Source organism: Pecten maximus, chromosome 5, assembly GCF_902652985.1.
Source record: "Pecten maximus chromosome 5, xPecMax1.1, whole genome shotgun sequence".
Taxonomy (NCBI): domain Eukaryota; kingdom Metazoa; phylum Mollusca; class Bivalvia; order Pectinida; family Pectinidae; genus Pecten; species Pecten maximus.
In genome coordinates this window covers 34,292,429-34,311,830 of record NC_047019.1, presented here as the reverse complement: position 1 = coordinate 34,311,830, position 19,402 = coordinate 34,292,429, and the positions used below count along the sequence as shown (strand labels likewise).

Here is a 19,402-nt window from a genome sequence, read left to right as displayed (position 1 = left end):
TTGTCATATACATGTATATATATACACAATAGTCAATTAAACTCTGGACTGTCTGAATCTGTTCTCATGAATATGAAATAGATCTTCTATCTGTACACATCAATACCAGATAGTCCGGGGGGGCCTTCCCAGATATGTACTCATCAAAACTAGATAAGTTCCACCCTTCCCTAGTCTGTCTGTACTCATCACTATATATAGCTATATCAATACCAGATAGGTTCCCCCTTCCCCGGTCTGTCTGTCTGTACTCATCATATCAATACCAGATAGGTTCCCCCTCCCCCGGTCTGTCTGTCCTCATCATATCAATACCAGATAGGTTCCCCCTCCCCCAGTCTGTCCTCATCATATCAATACCAGATAGGTTCCCCCTCCCCCGGTCTGTCTGTACTCATCATATCAATACCAGATAGGTCCCCCCTCCCCCGGTCTGTCTGTACTCATCATATCAATACCAGATAGGTCCCCCCTCCCCCGGTCTGTCTGTACTCATCATATCAATACCAGATAGGTTCCCCCTCCCCCGGTCTGTCTGTACTCATCATATCAATACCAGATAGGTTCCCCCTCCCCCGGTCCGTCTGTACTCATCATATCAATACCAGATAGGTCCCCCCTCCCCCGGTCTGTCTGTACTCATCATATCAATACCAGATAGGTCCCCCCTCCCCCGGGCTGTCTGTACTCATCATATCAATACCTGATAGGTTCCCCCTCCCCCGGTCTGTCTGTACTCATCATATCAATACCAGATAGGTCCCCCCTCCCCCGGTCTGTCTGTCCTCATCATATCAATACCAGATAGGTTCCCCCTCCCCAGGTCTGTCTGTACTCATATCAATACCAGATAGGTTCCCCCTCCCCCGGTCTGTCTGTCCTCATCATATCAATACCAGATAGGTCCCCCCTCCCCAGGTCTGTCTGTCCTCATCATATCAATACCAGATAGGTTCCCCCTCCCCCGGTCTGTCTGTACTCATCATATCAATACCAGATAGGTTCCCCCTCCCCCGGTCTGTCTGTACTCATCATATCAATACCAGATAGGTTCCCCCTCCCCCGGTCTGTCTGTACTCATCATATCAATACCAGATAGGTTCCCCCTCCCCAGGTCTGTCTGTACTCATCATATCAATACCAGATAGGTTCCCCCTCCCCCAGTCTGTCTGTCCTCATCATATCAATACCAGATAGGTTCCCCCTCCCCCGGTCTGTCTGTACTCATCATATCAATACCAGATAAGGTTCCCCCTCCCCAGGTCTGTCTGTCTGTACTCATCATATCAATACCAGATAGGTTCCCCCTCCCCCGGTCTGTCTGTCTGTACTCATCATATCAATACCAGATAGGTTCCCCCTCCCCTGGTCTGTCTGTACTCATCATATCAATACCAGATAGGTTCCCCCTCCCCCGGTCTGTCTGTCCTCATCATATCAATACCAGATAGGTTCCCCCACCCCCTGTCTGTCTGTACCCATCATATCAATACCAGATAGGTTCCCCCTCCCCCAGTCTGTCCTCATCATATCAATACAAGATAGGTCCCCCCTCCCCCGGTCTGTCTGTACTCATCATATCAATACCAGATAGGTTCCCCCTCCCCCGGTCTGTCTGTACTCATCATATCAATACCAGATAGGTTCCCCCTCCCCCGGTCTGTCTGTCCTCATCATATCAATACCAGATAGGTTCCCCCACCCCCTGTCTGTCTGTACCCATCATATCAATACCAGATAGGTTCCCCCTCCCCCAGTCTGTCCTCATCATATCAATACAAGATAGGTCCCCCCTCCCCCGGTCTGTCTGTACTCATCATATCAATACCAGATAGGTTCCCCCTCCCCCGGTCTGTCTGTACTCATCATATCAATACCAGATAGGTTCCCCCTCCCCTGGTCCGTCTGTACTCATCATATCAATACCAGATAGGTCCCCCCTCCCCCGGTCTGTCTGTACTCATCATATCAATACCAGATAGGTTCCCCCTCCCCCGGTCTGTCTGTACTCATCATATCAATACCAGATAGGTTCCCCCTCCCCTGGTCTGTCTGAACTCATCATATCAATACCAGATAGGTCCCCCCTCCCCCGGGCTGTCTGTACTCATCATATCAATACCTGATAGGTTCCCCCTCCCCCGGTCTGTCTGTACTCATCATATCAATACCAGATAGGTCCCCCCTCCCCCGGTCTGTCTGTCCTCATCATATCAATACCAGATAGGTTCCCCCTCCCCAGGTCTGTCTGTACTCATATCAATACCAGATAGGTTCCCCCTCCCCCGGTCTGTCTGTCCTCATCATATCAATACCAGATAGGTCCCCCCTCCCCAGGTCTGTCTGTCCTCATCATATCAATACCAGATAGGTTCCCCCTCCCCCGGTCTGTCTGTACTCATCATATCAATACCAGATAGGTTCCCCCTCCCCCGGTCTGTCTGTCTGTCCTCATCATATCAATACCAGATACGTCCCCCCTCCCCAGGTCTGTCTGTCCTCATCATATCAATACCAGATAGGTTCCCCCTCCCCTGGTCTGTCTGTCCTCATCATATCAATACCAGATAGGTTCCCCCTCCCCCGGTCTGTCTGTCCTCATCATATCAATACCAGATAGGTCCCCCCTCCCCAGGTCTGTCTGTCCTCATCATATCAATACCAGATAGGTTCCCCCTCCCCCGGTCTGTCTGTACTCATCATATCAATACCAGATAGGTTCCCCCTCCCCCGGTCTGCGTGTCTGTCCTCATCATATCAATACCAGATACGTCCCCCCTCCCCAGGTCTGTCTGTCCTCATCATATCAATACCAGATAGGTTCCCCCTCCCCTGGTCTGTCTGTCCTCATCATATCAATACCAGATACGTTCCCCCTCCCCCGGTCCGTCTGTACTCATCATATCAATACCAGATAGGTTCCCCCTCCCCTGGTCTGTCTGTACTCATCATATCAATACCAGATAGGTTCCCCCTCCCCCAGTCTGTCCTCATCATATCAATACCAGATAGGTTCCCCCTCCCCCGGTCTGTCTGTACTCATCATATCAATACCAGATAGGTTCCCCCTCCCCCGGTCTGTCTGTACTCATCATATCAATACCAGATAGGTTCCCCCTCCCCCAGTCTGTCTGTACTCATCATATCAATACCAGATAGGTCCCCCCTCCCCCAGTCTGTCTGTACTCATCATATCAATACCAGATAGGTTCCCCCTCCCCAGGTCTGTCTGTCCTCATCATATCAATACCAGATAAGGTTCCCCCTCCCCCGGTCTGTCTGTACTCATCATATCAATACCAGATAGGTTCCCCCTCCCCCGGTCTGTCTGTACTCATCATATCAATACCAGATAGGTTCCCCCTCCCCCGGTCTGTCTGTACTCATCATATCAATACCAGATAGGTTCCCCCTCCCCCGGTCCGTCTGTTCTCATCATATCAATACCAGATAGGTTCCCCCTCCCCCGGTCTGTCTGTACTCATCATATCAATACCAGATAGGTTCCCCCTCCCCCGGTCTGTCTGTACTCATCATATCAATACCAGATAGGTTCCCCCTCCCCCGGTCTGTCTGTCTGTACTCATCATATCAATACCAGATAGGTTCCCCCTCCCCAGGTCTGTCTGTACTCATCATATCAATACCAGATAGGTTCCCCCTCCCCCGGTCTGTCTGTACTCATCATATCAATACTGGATAGGTTCCCCCTCCCCCGGTCTGTCTGTACTCATATCAATACCAGATAGGTTCCCCCTCCCCAGGTCTGTCTGTCCTCATCATATCAATACCAGATAGGTTCCCCCACCCCCGGTCTGTCTGTCCTCATCATATCAATACCAGATAGGTCCCCCCTCCCCCCGGTCTGTCTGTACTCATCATATCAATACCAGATACCTGAGTTGGTGCCATCACAAGAATGGTAAGTAGGCTCAACTGTTTCTTTAATGTACATACATTTTGCACTGATTGGTTGAAGAAGTGACCTATGACCTGCTTAGGCTAGTTGTGAATGAACCTATACAAACTTCACAAGTGTGACCAGCCTTGAATTGAGATAGGTTAGACAGGCTACAATGACATATCAGTATTTATACTGGCCTACTTTATATACACATATACAACTGGACAATTAAAGCCTTTTACAATAAAGATTGTCAGTATTGCAAGATTCATAGCTGTCGTGTATGATTTGAAGAAACTTGTACTGGAATCAAAGGCTTTAACTATTTTAAACTCCTTGATGGAAGTTTATATTGTTCTGTGTGGATCAGTGAACAGAACTAAAAAGAGGACATTTTTTTTTATTTTCCCAAAAAACATATATATGTGATCAAGTCTTGTTTGTTTGTTTACTGGGTTTATTGCCCCGTGAACAGCCAGAATCATTTTCAGGAATGGTTTCCGTGTAGTAGTTAGTGACTACTTAATTGAACAACATACAGGAGGTATCTCGCATGCCATCCAGAGTAATTAGGGTAAAGTGTCTTGCCCAAGGACACAACCACGACAGTACATAACAGCCTGTTTCTGAACTTCCCGAGAAACAAAAACCACCACGGGTAGAGAGCATCGAACTACCCACCTCAGATCTTTACCTGAGGTTGTATGGCTGGTGTTCTGAATGACTGAGCTATCGTGGCCCTATGTGGTTATGAAGTCATTTTTATACAAGGGAAAGAAATTCATATAATGTTCTGACCACTATTACTGGTACAAACTTAACAGAAATTTATCTTAATTTATCCATGATTCTTTACATGCATTAAAACAAACTAAAGTACATGCTTTAAAATATTAAGCCATTTTTCTTCAGAATCTCAAGATGTCATTTTGTACAAAACTCCATACCTAATGTCCTATAGCTACCTACCCATAAGGACATGCAACTACCCTTTTTAATTAAAGGCCATTTGGTAAAAATACAAAGGACCACAGCAGTTCATCAATGCCTAAACAGGACTAGCCAGTAATTTAGACATCCATATAATTATAATCCCACAAAACAGGACAGATTAGAGGTTAGAATTCTCACCATATCCTGTCGGTTCATAGATGGTCAGTACTCACATGACCTGTCTATACACAAGGCCTGTGACACATTAATGGCCACCTAAATCCTTAGACTGACCATGCGAAGTAGACTGACTGTTTAACTTGGACAGCCTCCCACTCATATCATTGCTAACACCTTTTACCTTGCAACCTTTCACTCTGTCAAATGTCATAAATGCTCTCATTTTGTCGTAGATAATCAGGCCTAGCTGGACTTGAATCGTCACACTTAAAGACTACCAATTATATTCTAAACACTGACCACATCATTTTGACATTGAATCAATTAGGAAAACTTACATGGGATCGGCTTTTTTTTCTCATTTTGGGATGGAGAATTAGTAATATGCAGACTTTTCCTAATTATTTATTACTTTGGCTACTGATTGATTCTCTGTATTATTATCTCTTTTGTCCTGTATCACTGTGACTACACACTGTTGTTGCCATCATGTTGTTGACCCTAGGCCTGAGGATAAATAAAGGCACTCATGGCGTGCAAACTATACATAGATGTAAGTAATACATCACAGAGCAGGGCTCTAACAGCCTATTGGACCTTTTACACTTATTTATATCAAACATCTATATTTAATCTGTCAAGATCAGTTGTACTCTTATATATCACTTGTCAAAGCCTTCTGTACTTATATGTCTTTTTACCATCTAGGACTCAGTTCCACAAAGCATAGACATCATGATAACTTCAGTATATATATGAAGATTAAAACAGAGTTTTTCTTTAGAATTTTTCACTTTAATATCAATTTCTGCACAAAAACTTTTCAATAGGAATCAGAAAATTGTATTATTATAATTTTCTCTCTCAATTAAAGAAATAGTGTGAAACATAAGTTTGATAAATTTGTGCAAGCTATCTATTCCATTGACTATAACAAGTAGATATTGGAGGTCATCCTAGTCCTATTAGGTTGTGTCATCTACACAGACATGCAGGGGTACACAATGTCAAGGGAACACCTGATATCTAAGTAATATCTGCCCAGGTCTTGGATCCGTGTCCTATAACGATGACATTGATGGTATCTAGTATGTATATATACGTATCTACTCAATCTCTCAGCTAGACTATTGATAAGTGTTAATTACAATTAAATATACTGCCATGACAGGTATCACCTAATCAACTATGCAAATTAGCAATGATAAGGCAAATAAATTTGATCCAATATATAATAAAGGTATTTTAATTAAGTCAGGTGAATATTGCTGATCATTGAGTAAACATTTTAACTAATATTTTCCTAAATCAACAATACCAATGGTTTAGTATTTTCTCAGTTTTTATAATACTTTGATACTTTTGATAAAATCTATTCAAATATAAAATATTAAGTAATATTTTTAAAAAAATATATAAGTAATAGTTAACAAACAAGCTTCTCTATCAATAACCAAGATCTTACAGAATCTAATAAGGTTACATGGGTACAAGCGTAAGATATTTGAAGGCTACTCCTTTAAGACAGTTGAACACATATCTAAATTTAATCAGACATGAACCATCAAAGGGAATTCACTGTGGTCAGAATTATACAGGGTGATGAAATTTACATAAAACGTTTCATCTATAAGGAATTCTTACTCTAAAGTAACAAGGAATAGCCAATTCAAATAGAGCATGTTTGGAAATTCAACTTTAATGCACCAGAACAATGTTTTTGCCATTAATAATTACTTTGACTCAAGACACCTTTTTTTCTTATTTTGTATTGCTGTTTTGCAAGTTTTATTACGTAGGTGAATGTCTCATGTCCTGAAAAAAAAGACAGCTTTGTGATTTTGGGGTCAATTCACAGTCATAAATGACCACCTGACCTCACTGAACTTCCAATAAATCAATGTTAACCTCCATATGCCTTAGGAACCTGTTATTTTCTATTGTTGAAATACAAGCACTCTATTAAGATTTTATAACACCAGTGTATAATAATAGTGACCATTTTAGCTTTAACCTCACAAAACAAAATGGCTCACATGTGAAATATGGTCAGTGGCTACTGCTATCAAAAATTACCTTGTCTGTCCATCTCCTCTTGTAGGAGTGCTTCCATCTCTCCATCTTCACAAATGTCGAAAGGTAGGTCTCCATCATTATTGACTGCTGCCACATTGGCACCAATCCGTATGAGGTACCTGTAGAAAAAAAAAGGTAAAATGTCAAAGTTTGGGTGTAGGGGGCAGTTCACTGTAAATTGCTACATTTAGATTCCAACAAGAGGCCCATGAGCCTTAACAGTCACCTGAGACTATCTTCTTCTATGTATTTACGATGTATTTCTAAACAGTTCATAAACATGTTGTAGTATATTTTCACCATCATAATTCTAAAAATTTTGAATCATTTCCACCTAAATATGATTTTCCCTGTATAAAACATAGTAAAGTTTAGCATCTCTTCAGTGAGAAACATGAAACATATGGGCCGTGAAATTTATAATTTTGATAAATCACCTAAGATCTTAATTTCCATCCATGAAGAGTATTTGACCCAAAATATGAGATATACATCAAGAAAATGATCTAAGATATGTAATCAATTGGTCACATTCATATGCTACACCTATGTTTTCTCTCTTTCTTTTCCCTTCACTTCCGTTCATTAACGGGTCTTTTGATTACTGTGACCTTAAACTTTGTTGGTCAAGGTCAACTATTTACATAACTATTGCGGCCAGCAACTCATGCTGTAGATGTGCAGATATTGAGTGTATATATATATGTTTCACAGTAATAAAAAAAAACCATCTGAATTGCAATTTATGGATAGTTTTGAATTTTGGTAGGAAAACATTCTGCAAAAGGCCAAATCTGCATCATTTTTGATGATTCAACCAAGAAAAGTTGCATACACCTTCATAAGAGCAGGTTCTTTAAAATGTAATCCAAACAAATCATTTTGAAAGAATTTTGAATTTTTTAAAAAATTTGTTCCATCATTTGACACCGTGACCTTGAATGAGGGTCAAGGTCAAAGATAAACATTTTATTTGTAGCCAGTCCCACATGCTATCAATGTGCCAAACATCAAGCCTTCATGTGAGTATATAAAAGAGCAGAAACCATTTATCTGCAATTTTGGATGATTTTTAAATTTTGCCGGGAAAAATTTTGCTTTATTTTTTCAAAGTGCCATATCTCCGTCATTTTACATCTGATGATAAAAAAACTTGCACATTCTGTTTCAGTGGATCGTGGTCTTTGATATTAAATGAAAAAATGACCTAATTAGAGATTTTCATTTTTGACCTACTTTTGACCCCCATAACAATTGTCTTGACCTCGACATTCTCTGATGATATGTCATTGAGAAAAGTTAGCCCTGACCAAATGCTTATCAATTTCCAATGAAAATGAAACAAATTATGCTAAACATGTGAGTTTCCTATATAAACTATAGTAAAATTTACCCCTTTCCCCAGGGGAATGTGACACCCTGGGGCCATGAAATTTACAATCTTGATAAAGAACCTTCCATCCATGAAGAGTAAACCATTCTGACATATCTGAATCTTCAGAGAAGATTTTTGAAATATCAGTCAATCTGACCACTTTTGGCTCTACTCCTCTGTCCCCTGAGATGTATGGACCATATCATTTAAAATTTTGGTAGACCTTCAGCCAAGGAAGGTTTCTGCAAAATCTCATCATAAATAGTTCAGGAGTTTTTGAGAAGTCGAAAATGTGAAATGTTAACCAACGTTAATTAATCAACACGATGAAGGACTAAGACAGATCAGAAAAGGTCACTGAGCTTCACTCAAGTGACCTAAAATGCAATATATATTGCATAAAGCAGTTTAAACATTGCACCAGCATTTTGTTGTGTTCATAACTTACTGTTTATATTATCAGGTGATGACTTCAGAAATCAAAATATTTCTTTTGGTTAAGTAGTCCATAAAATAAAGAATTATTATCAGCAATTTTGTTTAAAATTAGAGGTGTGAAGTAACATTAACAAGTAGAGAATTGGATTTGTCAGCAGACAAATTTTTATATATATATAAATATATGTAGTTGTTACTTGTGTCACAAAGGTTTTAATGGTGATTTCAATATAGAATAATACTTTGAGAGAAAAGTCCATGGTTGCATAAAATAGTTACTTAATTAATGTGGATCACCGAGATATCAAGTTACTGAGACATTGAGAGTAGTTAGCATCATTGTTGAATATAAGTCACTGACACAGGGAATGTCATTGTAATTAAGCTTGGGGGTGTGAATTTTTGTATAAAAGGATGTGCATTAAACAGAAGAATTTTTTGTGAATTTATGCAAGCCCTAAGGTGAAAGTCTGAGGATGGTATCTACAGATAATGGGACCATGCAGTCAAGGGTTTAGGTGACGTCACAATGTAATGTTACATAGCAGCATGGTACTAATTATAAGTGATCATCTGGTCACACTACTCCAACAACAGGTTAACCAGAACTGTCATCAACTATACCAGGATATAATACAAAGGTCTAAAGTCCATCTTTATCAAGAATTTTGTTAAATTACTTTCAAACAAAACAAGCTGCATTTTCACTATTTCAGAAATGTGTACACAGTTTTCAGATGTTTCCAGGCTTATATACACATGTACTACACATGCTAATTCTTCCTTATCAATACAATAATGGTATGGATCCTATAGCTGACAGAGGCAGTTGTTGGCCTGCACTAACATGCCAGCATTCTGTACAGGGTTTTTATCAATATAGACCTAACATCTAGTGATGGCTGTATCAGCGAAAGTGTGTGCTGTATGTAGACTGTCAGACAAACTAATATGCCAAGGTTCACCAATTCTTACCCCACAAAACATGTATACTTCTCTAAATAGGAAAATCTGCTGCGGGTTGAAATATAGCTAACAATTGATAGAAGGCTGCGGTATATAGTGTATCAGGTTGAAATCTAGCTAACAATTGATAGAAGGCTGGGGTATACTGTAGTGTATCAGGTTGAAATATAGCTAACAATTGATAGAAGGCTGGGGTATACTGTAGTGTATCAGGTTGAAATATAGCTAACAATTGATAGAAGGCTGCGGTATATAGTAGTGTATCAGGTTGAAATCTAGCTAACAATTGATCGAAGGCTGAGGTATATAGTAGTGTATCAGGTTGAAATCTAGCTAACAATTGATAGAAGGCTGCGGTATATATAGTAGTGTATCAGGTTGATTATCTAGCTAACAATTGATAGAAGGCTGGGGTATATAGTAGTGTATCAGGTTGAAATCTAGCTAACAATTGATAGAAGGCTGGGGTATATAGTAGTGTATCAGGTTGATTATCTAGCTAACAATTGATAGAAGGCTGGGGTATATAGTAGTGTATCAGGTTGAAATCTAGCTAACAATTGATCGAAGGCTGCGGTATATAGTAGTATATAACTGTAAGGTTACTTCTTCAATATAACATCTATATGATAACAACAGGTATCATGGCAGAGGTCTTTTTAGAGATATTTTTACAATGTACAAGAACCAAAATCAATAATGAATACTGTAAATGTACAATTCATAATTAGGTAACAGTACACAAGTTTAATCTCCATTCTAAGATTAGTTCAAATCTATAGATTATCAAGTCAAACTACAAGGACACCATGAGCCTGTTTCAACAATACAATGTATTCTGTTTTAAAATTAAAGTTTTTCCATAGGAAAGCATTATCCGATTTAGGGCAAAAAACCTTAGTTATAAGCAATTTTCCTTAAATCATGCGAAGCTTTCCTATGGAAAACTTGAAATTAAGGAATTAGGAACATTGATGAAGATGGTGTCATGTCACTCATGATATTGTCTCTCTCTCTATATATATATATATATACTGAAACAGGCCTGCCATGCATATGATCACGTCCAGTCTAGTTCACAATTTAATGTCAACACAATGAGTCATCTATATAGGCAGCTGTTGTTGTGATTTTATGAAAACAAATTTATTTAATAAGAATTAACCGATAATACATCATTCTCTTGTATTTGGTTCACTTCTCTGAATCATGGCATGGTGTAACAGAAATTTCCTAACATTATAACACAAATATTTTACTTGATGACCCCAATATCCAGTGTTGAGTTACTTACTTCATAAAATAGTCATTTCCTGTTCAATTGTATGGATGACCATATCTTTACTTTCCTATCTCATCTATAAGTCACAAAGTTCACACAGCATCTATGTGCACTCAGCAGTGTTGACTGGTACAGACTCAGTAAAACCTCATCATAATGGCCCTATACCTCATTGACAGGCCTCGGTATGTTCATATCCCTTATACCTTTTTATAATGCCCCTCATTAACACTCATTGAAACTTATATACAATGCCCTATAAGCACATATCTCTAAACCTTGATATTGTATTGAATATAAGGCCCAATTACATTTCTCACATTGTTTACCCTTGATATTTCTAACTTTTCCTGTTATCTTAAAAATTATGACTATGGCCGAGGCTATTCAGGATAAAACATAAGCTGTTAATATTGAAACCATACTATATATGTATTGGATATTGGAAATCAATAAAGTAAAACCCATGTTAAGAGTTGTTTCCTGCCAAATTGATGGCTTTATAATGCCTGGTCCTGTGGTTAATGCATGTTGTATTACCCACAGCTGTACTTTCCCTTAACCCTGCTCTTTCTTTCTGATATTCTGATGTTCTGGAGGCCGAAGATTGCAATCTTTGGTTTTTTGTTTCCAAATATTACATGGTGTATAATTCCTCAAGCAATATGAGAAAAATATGCCACCATGCTATCTAGTAATAACAAAGAAATCCCACATCTCAATTTAACATTTAGATTGATAATGTATAAATACCCCATAAATAAATATTACTAGACTCACAAACATTTAAATCATATCATCACAACCAGGTCCAATCATTCATTAATAGTATATTCAAGGTCATTTTTTTTTAAATGACCAGGTCCAGTCAATAAGATAAGAAGCTTTTTCAATCTAGAACACAGAATCTATGTCGTTCTACATGACCTGGTTTCACTAATTCTGACAATACATTGGGCCCAGCACTTCTTCTGTATACCCTATAGTAGTCAGGGACCTTTCATTTTGTACTTGTCAATGTGAAGATATAATTGAAGAGACAATCTCCTCCCTGCTTGTTTACTCTGCTCGTTGAAGTAACAGGTACCTACCTTGACAGGTGAACCCTTTGTTATAATGAGCTGATGCTGGGTATAATACTAGTATACAGAGTGTGGTAACTGCCAATCAGCAATAATATGTTGAGTATGCACGGAGACAATGCCATACATGTACTGAAGCATTGCTGATATATATATAGAGAGAGCAAGTGCTGTATAATTTTCTTACATCTTCTATGATAAAAACATTAAAAAAAAATAAGTAAAATCATTTTAAATTGATAACATTTTGTCTGTGTTATAAAGCATATGCATGTGAAAAGGAAAATCAACAAAAAAATAGTTTGGCCTGATAACAGACTCCTCACACTGCAGAGGGCTGTGACTTACTCAGGAGTCAGGAATGCCTAACACCATTCAGGTATATACGTAGTACATTAAGTATGCATAATTCACATTGATCAGCAAAAAAAAATCTTAATTTGACAACTTAAATGTTGTATTTCATGTTTGATTTTTGTGTATGTTTTTACTCCATATTGCACTAAAGCAGGAATGGAGACATAATTTTTTTTATAATTTTAGTGAGTTTTAAGTTGTGATCTGCCTGATAGTTAAAGTCTCAAATCTAATTTCTCTTCCATTCTAATCTACCTTCAATCCAAGTCATGTATAACTCAGTGTCCTGACTGTGACCACAACTATAATAAACTGTAGTAAACTATGGGCCATATAAATAGGTCAAATATTGACATAAATATTCAACTTCAAACTTGACCTATATCCGCTATGCCTTTAGATAAAAACCCCACATATAATCCTACATGATTATATTAGTATAAAAATGTTTTCAATTCAACTTCATCCACATTGTATCAATCTGAGGTTGTGAAATGAGATGTATTTGTTTACAGTATCTACCTATTCCACAGTGATTCCTGTACCGGTGTGGATGTACCACCGAAGTGTTGTTAATGAAGGATGTAATACACCATTAGTGGCATATAGTACACAATGTAAAGTAACATGTGGTCAGTACCATGTACTACATTATAAATGACTTATGATCTATACCCAGTGAAGGTGTCTCAAACCCAAATAAAACTTCTGCAAGACAACATATATGTCAGCAAGGCAAAATGAATAATTTATATATATATGTAGGTGGCTGTAAATCTAACCACAATTATATCATAAACAATAGCAGAAAGATCGAGAATGTAAAATTACATTACAAACAGGTTTTGTGAATTATGCTATATACAGGTTTATCAGTATGAAATAATTGGTCAGGGGAAAATGTTGCTACCTTATCTAACAATCTTTAGTATTTCTTTGGTATTAACAGAGTGTATAAGAGAATGGGGTAAAGTATGTTCGAACACATCAGAAGAGTGAAGCTGGCATGTGTGCAAGTACACAATATATGTTACAAATATTTACACTATCTCACATACCTAGTCACTTTTATAAGTAGGTCCATCTGGGGCTGGCTACTGACCACCAGTGTAAATGGACAGTGTTTAAACAGAATGCATACTATGCCTCCTGACATACTGGACATATTTCCATTTTGATTCCTCAGAAATGGTATAGATTTATATAAAATTTCCTTCATCATAGTTGGTAATTTTTATATATATAATTTTTAAAACAAAAATCAATTTTAATGTCTATTGTCTTTCAGTATTTGGCTTTTAATATAACCTAGAACAAGAATGAATGGAAAGATGAGGAACCAGCACTATTATGTATATATATTTCTACCACAATACCCTGTGTTATTCAACTCTCAGACCATCAGTTAATCATTACAGCTGTTGATTAACAATCTGTTTATACCACACGTGGTATAAACTCTGTACGCATTTCGATTGGCTAACACGGTGAACTTTGACCCAAGCTGCAATTGTTATTGACGTCATCAATAATCTAATGACGTCACATCACTGGGTCCCGGACGTCACCGGTACACTTTATTTGCATACGCGAAATTATACTTGGCCACGTTTCCCTTTGATTCAAGCCGATATTATTGTGGTAGAAACAGGTCACACGACTCGAAATTGTTGGATATGGAATTTATTTCACACTCGTAAGTTATTTTGTAAAAGTTGCAAAAAACACTCGCTAAAGCTCGTGTCTTTTGTAACTTTTAAAAAATAACTTACTCGTGTGAAATAAATTCCATATCCAACAACCACTCGTTGTGTAACCTCTATATCTCCCTTTATATGAAGAGACAAAATATGAAATCAGGAAGACACAACAACAAATGCCCGATTATAAGATATTGAACATTGTGTGTCTCATACCTGGCTATTTCTGTTAAACCACACGACGCTGTGGTGTGTCTCATACCTGGCTATTTCTGTTAAACCACATGACGCTGTGGTGTGTCTCATACCCGACTATTTCTGTTAAACCACACGACGCTGTGATGTGTCTCATACCTGGCTATTTCTGTTAAACCACACGACGCTGTGGTGCATTTCATACCTGTCTATTTCTGTTAAACCACACGATGCTGTGGTGTGTCTCATACCTGTCTATTTCAGTTTAAACACATCACGCTGTGGTGCATTTCATACCTGGCTATTTCTGTTAAACCACACAACGCTGTGATGTGTCTCATACTTAGCTATTTCAGTTTAAACACATCACGCTGTGGTGCATTTCATACCTGGCTATTTCTGTTAACTCTTTACGTACTCATTCAAATTTCGCGGTCGCTACCAGAAGTGAATGCTGGGTAGGTCCTTTGTGTATTGGAGCATATGGCTATCACATCAGACGTCGATAAAACAATCTTTTACTGTTGCGTGATGCTTTTTTAAATATTAAATGAAAATTATCGTATGGGACGAGTATTGAGTACAGAAACTCTTTTACCCAATTTTTCCTTTGAAATGCGGCAAAATCAACAGGCAGAATCGCGGGAAATGACATGTTGATTGGCACATGTGTCACACGTGTGCAAGTAATCATGCAGCCAAAACATTGTTTTTTCGTTGTATAAAAATATTTTACATATTTCATAATTATTTTGATGATAAAGGTTACTAAATTATATATATTCTATCGTTTTTAATAACTTCATTGTGTTTAACACCTCCATAATCTCGCAGAAAACGAAAGTAAATTTGAGGCCGCCATTTTGTAGCTATGTAAACAACCGCGGCATGAACCGGCAGAATTCTTTGAAATAGACAATCTTAACGAATGAATATGCTTCTAGTACGTTACATAATTCATCAATACAATATTTACATTGCTTATTATTTCTTAAAAACATCATTTCCGTGTCAATTCCTTCGTATGACTATGCTGAACCAGCAAGTAATATCAACATTTTTCCTGATGTTTTCCGACGAGCTGAGTCGTCACAAAGGATTGAAGGCATGTTAATTACGGCGTGTGTAGTCGTCATGAAGGATACAAGAGCACGTTTTTGTGACGTGTGTAGTCGTCGTGAGTACGGAAAGAGTTAAACCATATGATGCTGTGGAGTGTCTCATAACTGGCTATTTCTGTGAAACCACATGTACATGACGCTGTGGTGTGTCTCATACCCGACTATTTCTATTAAACCACATGACGCTGTGGTGCGTCTCATACCTGGCTATTTCTGTGAAACCACATGACGCTGTGGCATGAAGTGGCGTCCAACCCTCGTTGTCGCACACATCTACATCAGCAGAATGCTCCACCAGGAACTCGACCATATCCAGATTGTCGTCGATGCATGCCTGTAAAATCATGAGAATATATATTACAAAAAAAAATAATTTTATGTTGTTTGTTCTGTCAACAGAATTTACAAAACGTTAACTTTGTCTTCTTAAACACTGAACTAATCTACTAATAATCACAAATGTCTGGGTCAGTTAAAAATATATCAATTTTTAACTTGAATGTTACAATTGTCATCGTATCATGTTACTGGAGGCTGATATCAAATGTCACATTCTAATGCACAGTATAATGAGGACGAAGCTCTGTTTGAAATTCACATGAAGGGAAACATGAACACAGCAATTCTATAATATATTGTACCCATATATTCTTACCAAATCATAAACAGATCTAAACAATTCTACAATATATTGTACCCATATACTCTTACCAAATTGTAAATAGATCTCGCACAAAGTCCCTTTAACATGATATGTTTGGCTACTACATGGACCTCATGTCTATTTTACCCAAAGTATAGGTTTCCTATTACACACCAACTTAAGTATATTGATTTCAGTGCAGTGATACAGCAGGTAAACAGAGGTTGAATTACACAGAATAAATCATTAAGATGTATTTTAGGTCATGTTACAGGTATATTGGTAACTCTATCTACATAACGACATTGCAATGATTTTTACACAACTGCTATAAACACGTTGTTTCTATTACAGTAGAAAAAATACTTAATCAAATTATCAAAAGAAAACAAAAATTAAGCAATTAATTGCTGCAGTAATTGTACCTAGCTGTGCATGTGTATTTCATTATACAAATGTATATATATCTTGTTCTCACTCGGAAGTAAAAAAAAAAAATGAAGACATTTATGAAACATATACATCACTACTTTTAGTACAATTTGAAGCAGGAAAGGTATAGATCATTCTACCTTAAACTACTTTCAACAGTTCACCAAGAATCCAGTCCTCTCTAAGTATTTGTATACCTACTGTTTATCAAAGGTAGAAATCAGTAAAGTCAAAAACAATAACTCCCGTGTTCAATGTAAAAATAGCACCATTGTATTGTACACTGTGTAACAAATAACAAGAACCTGTGTACCATACTACATCATGTATTTGTGTCTATGTCAGCAAACACTCCCAGAACTTTCAATTTAATTTGAACAGACAAAGTTATTATAATTTAATTTAAGTGAATTAACATAAAATTTAAGCTTAAGTTTTCTTCATGATTTCTATCTTATATAACAGGTGGTTTTATGTCAATTTATCATACATAGCTCCAGGGGGTTGCTTGGGGAGGAACACCAAATTTGTAATATATTAAGATCTAGAGCTACTACAAACCTGGTCAACCGTGACTGGTATACACAGGGGAGGGGGTAGCTAACATTAGTACAGCTGTGACCAGGTATCAATGTCAGGTGTTAAGGGTGGGTTAGGGAACAACACCTAATTTGTAATAAACATATCTTGAGGTAAACCTGGCCAACCGTGACTGGTATACACAGGGGAGGGGGTAACTAACATTAGTACAGCTGTGACCAGGTATCAATGTCAGGTGTTATGGGTGGGTTGGGGAGCAACACCTAATTTGTAATATACTAGAGCTACTACAGGTAAACCTGGCCAAGCGTGACTGGTACAGGGGAGGGGGTATAGCTAACATAAGTACACAGTATATAGTTATCTCACACATACATACATGTACATGTGACTAAGAACAGAAGTTGTTGATCTAGATGTTGGATGGGGTTTAACACTATACAGAGCTACAGGTATAAATGAACAATCAGGTTTCATGGATGTGAATTTAAATGTGATCAAAATTTGTTTGATAGCATATATAATTAAATTTTGTTGAAAGTGAAACAGGTAAAATGTTATCTTTAGTGATTATTAAAGACTAGGGGTTTTAAGATTCATTTGTCAATTGGCTATTGTGGAAATGTTGGAAGTACAGTTAGATAATTATGTACTATAATTTTAAATACCTTACACTTGTTACAGGTCAGAAATAAATTCCCCCATAATAAGGTAAGGAAGACTTTTAAAAAAGTGAATCTGATAAGAAGTTCAAGGTTTTATCTGAGGACACCCCCTCCCCAAAAAAATGAAATTCAAATTTTTTCATATAATCTATATGGACTGTTGAAATGATGATCCCACAAAAAGCAAGTTATGCCAGGTGTCTTTGGACTTTGGAATAGCTTTCTTTCTGATAAACACAGCATTTTAATATGACAATGTCTACAGTTTCCCCGATACCTAGTGGTTCAATGTAGCAGTAATTTTTGTAGGATTTTGGACCAGCAATTCCTGAACTCACTGTTTTAGCACCAGTACCATGAGTCCATGGACATATTTGATGTTAGTACATCAATATATCACTAATAAAGTTCCACAACTTATGGGCAGTTGATCATGAATGCAAGAGAAAAACAATGGCAGACTATGACAAACTGACAAAGGTGCAGATGCAAAAAGTCAATCAAGCTTGACTTTGTGATTACAATTGGTTGTCACTAATTAATCAACACCTCCGGATGAAGTCTTAGGTCGTGTCAGTGTAATTCTCGGCACATGGTCAACTTCCTGTATGTTAAAGTTAGCTGCACTATGTACATAAGATAAACACAGATTTTCCAACAACTTTCTGGTTCAAAAATATTGACATACTATATAAATGGCTTAGTTAATAATGTAAAAGTATTTCAGTGAGTGATGATCTTTCTGTACTCGAAAGGTCTCAACAACATGCAACATGTATGTATTAAACAATGTACTAGCTCAGACTTATAATATTTTTTGGTCATGTTAATGAAACATCCAGCTATATATAAATCAACCTTTTTTCTAGATACCACAATTTTCCGCTCCTAGGTCCAGCAGATCTGGCGAATTTCAAAAAGCTGACACTCATCAGAAGACAATTAAATTCTGGTAAATCGATAAACACATAATTTTTCAAATATTTCAATTGAATTAATCAAATATAAATTTTCAGTCAATTCTCTACAGTAGGGAAAAATTGTTATTATAAAGACATACACAACATTAAATATGTGTTCAGTGCAAGAGACCATCTCCTGGCATGGCATCATGAGAAATGCATGTACCCATTACTCAAAGAGAGGGAAGTTCTGAAATTCCATGCCTATTTGTTTTAATACTTCATATCTAGCTTTAACAAAAACTGCGAAAGAAACAGTGATTGCAAGCTTTCTAAACATTTGCATCCTTAGCAAGAATGACTTTAGCATGGCCTTTTGACCAGATTAATAGACATTTTCAACAGAATGGTTTGCTTCATCAGCAGGTAGCTAGGCGTTACATATTATAAGACCTTTAGAACAAAATTATCGGTGTTCAGGGCAACCAGTTGACCCTTGACTTTTAGCAATTTCAGAAGTCAAATCACTATTTCTGAGAAATCTAAAGGGTCAAAACATTTGTTCAATAGACAAATACTGTCAAACCCAAGAGTCAGATCTCAATTTGGGG

The 19,402-nt window shown here is 37.7% G+C and overlaps 1 protein-coding gene across 11 annotated transcripts in view; it reads right to left on the bottom strand.

The window, feature by feature from the left end:
- The window catches only part of LOC117327866 (protein phosphatase 1 regulatory subunit 12C-like), a 96,858-nt gene that overhangs the window by 75,548 nt on the left and 1,908 nt on the right, over nt 1-19,402 (bottom strand). For all 11 annotated transcript variants that reach the window (XM_033885073.1, XM_033885078.1, XM_033885081.1 and 8 more), the window contains exons 2-3: nt 15,813-15,943; nt 7,094-7,212 (exon numbers count right to left, since the gene is read on the bottom strand). In XM_033885073.1, coding sequence (XP_033740964.1) covers nt 7,094-7,212; nt 15,813-15,943 — 250 coding nt within the window. The remainder of the gene's footprint in view (nt 1-7,093; nt 7,213-15,812; nt 15,944-19,402) is intronic.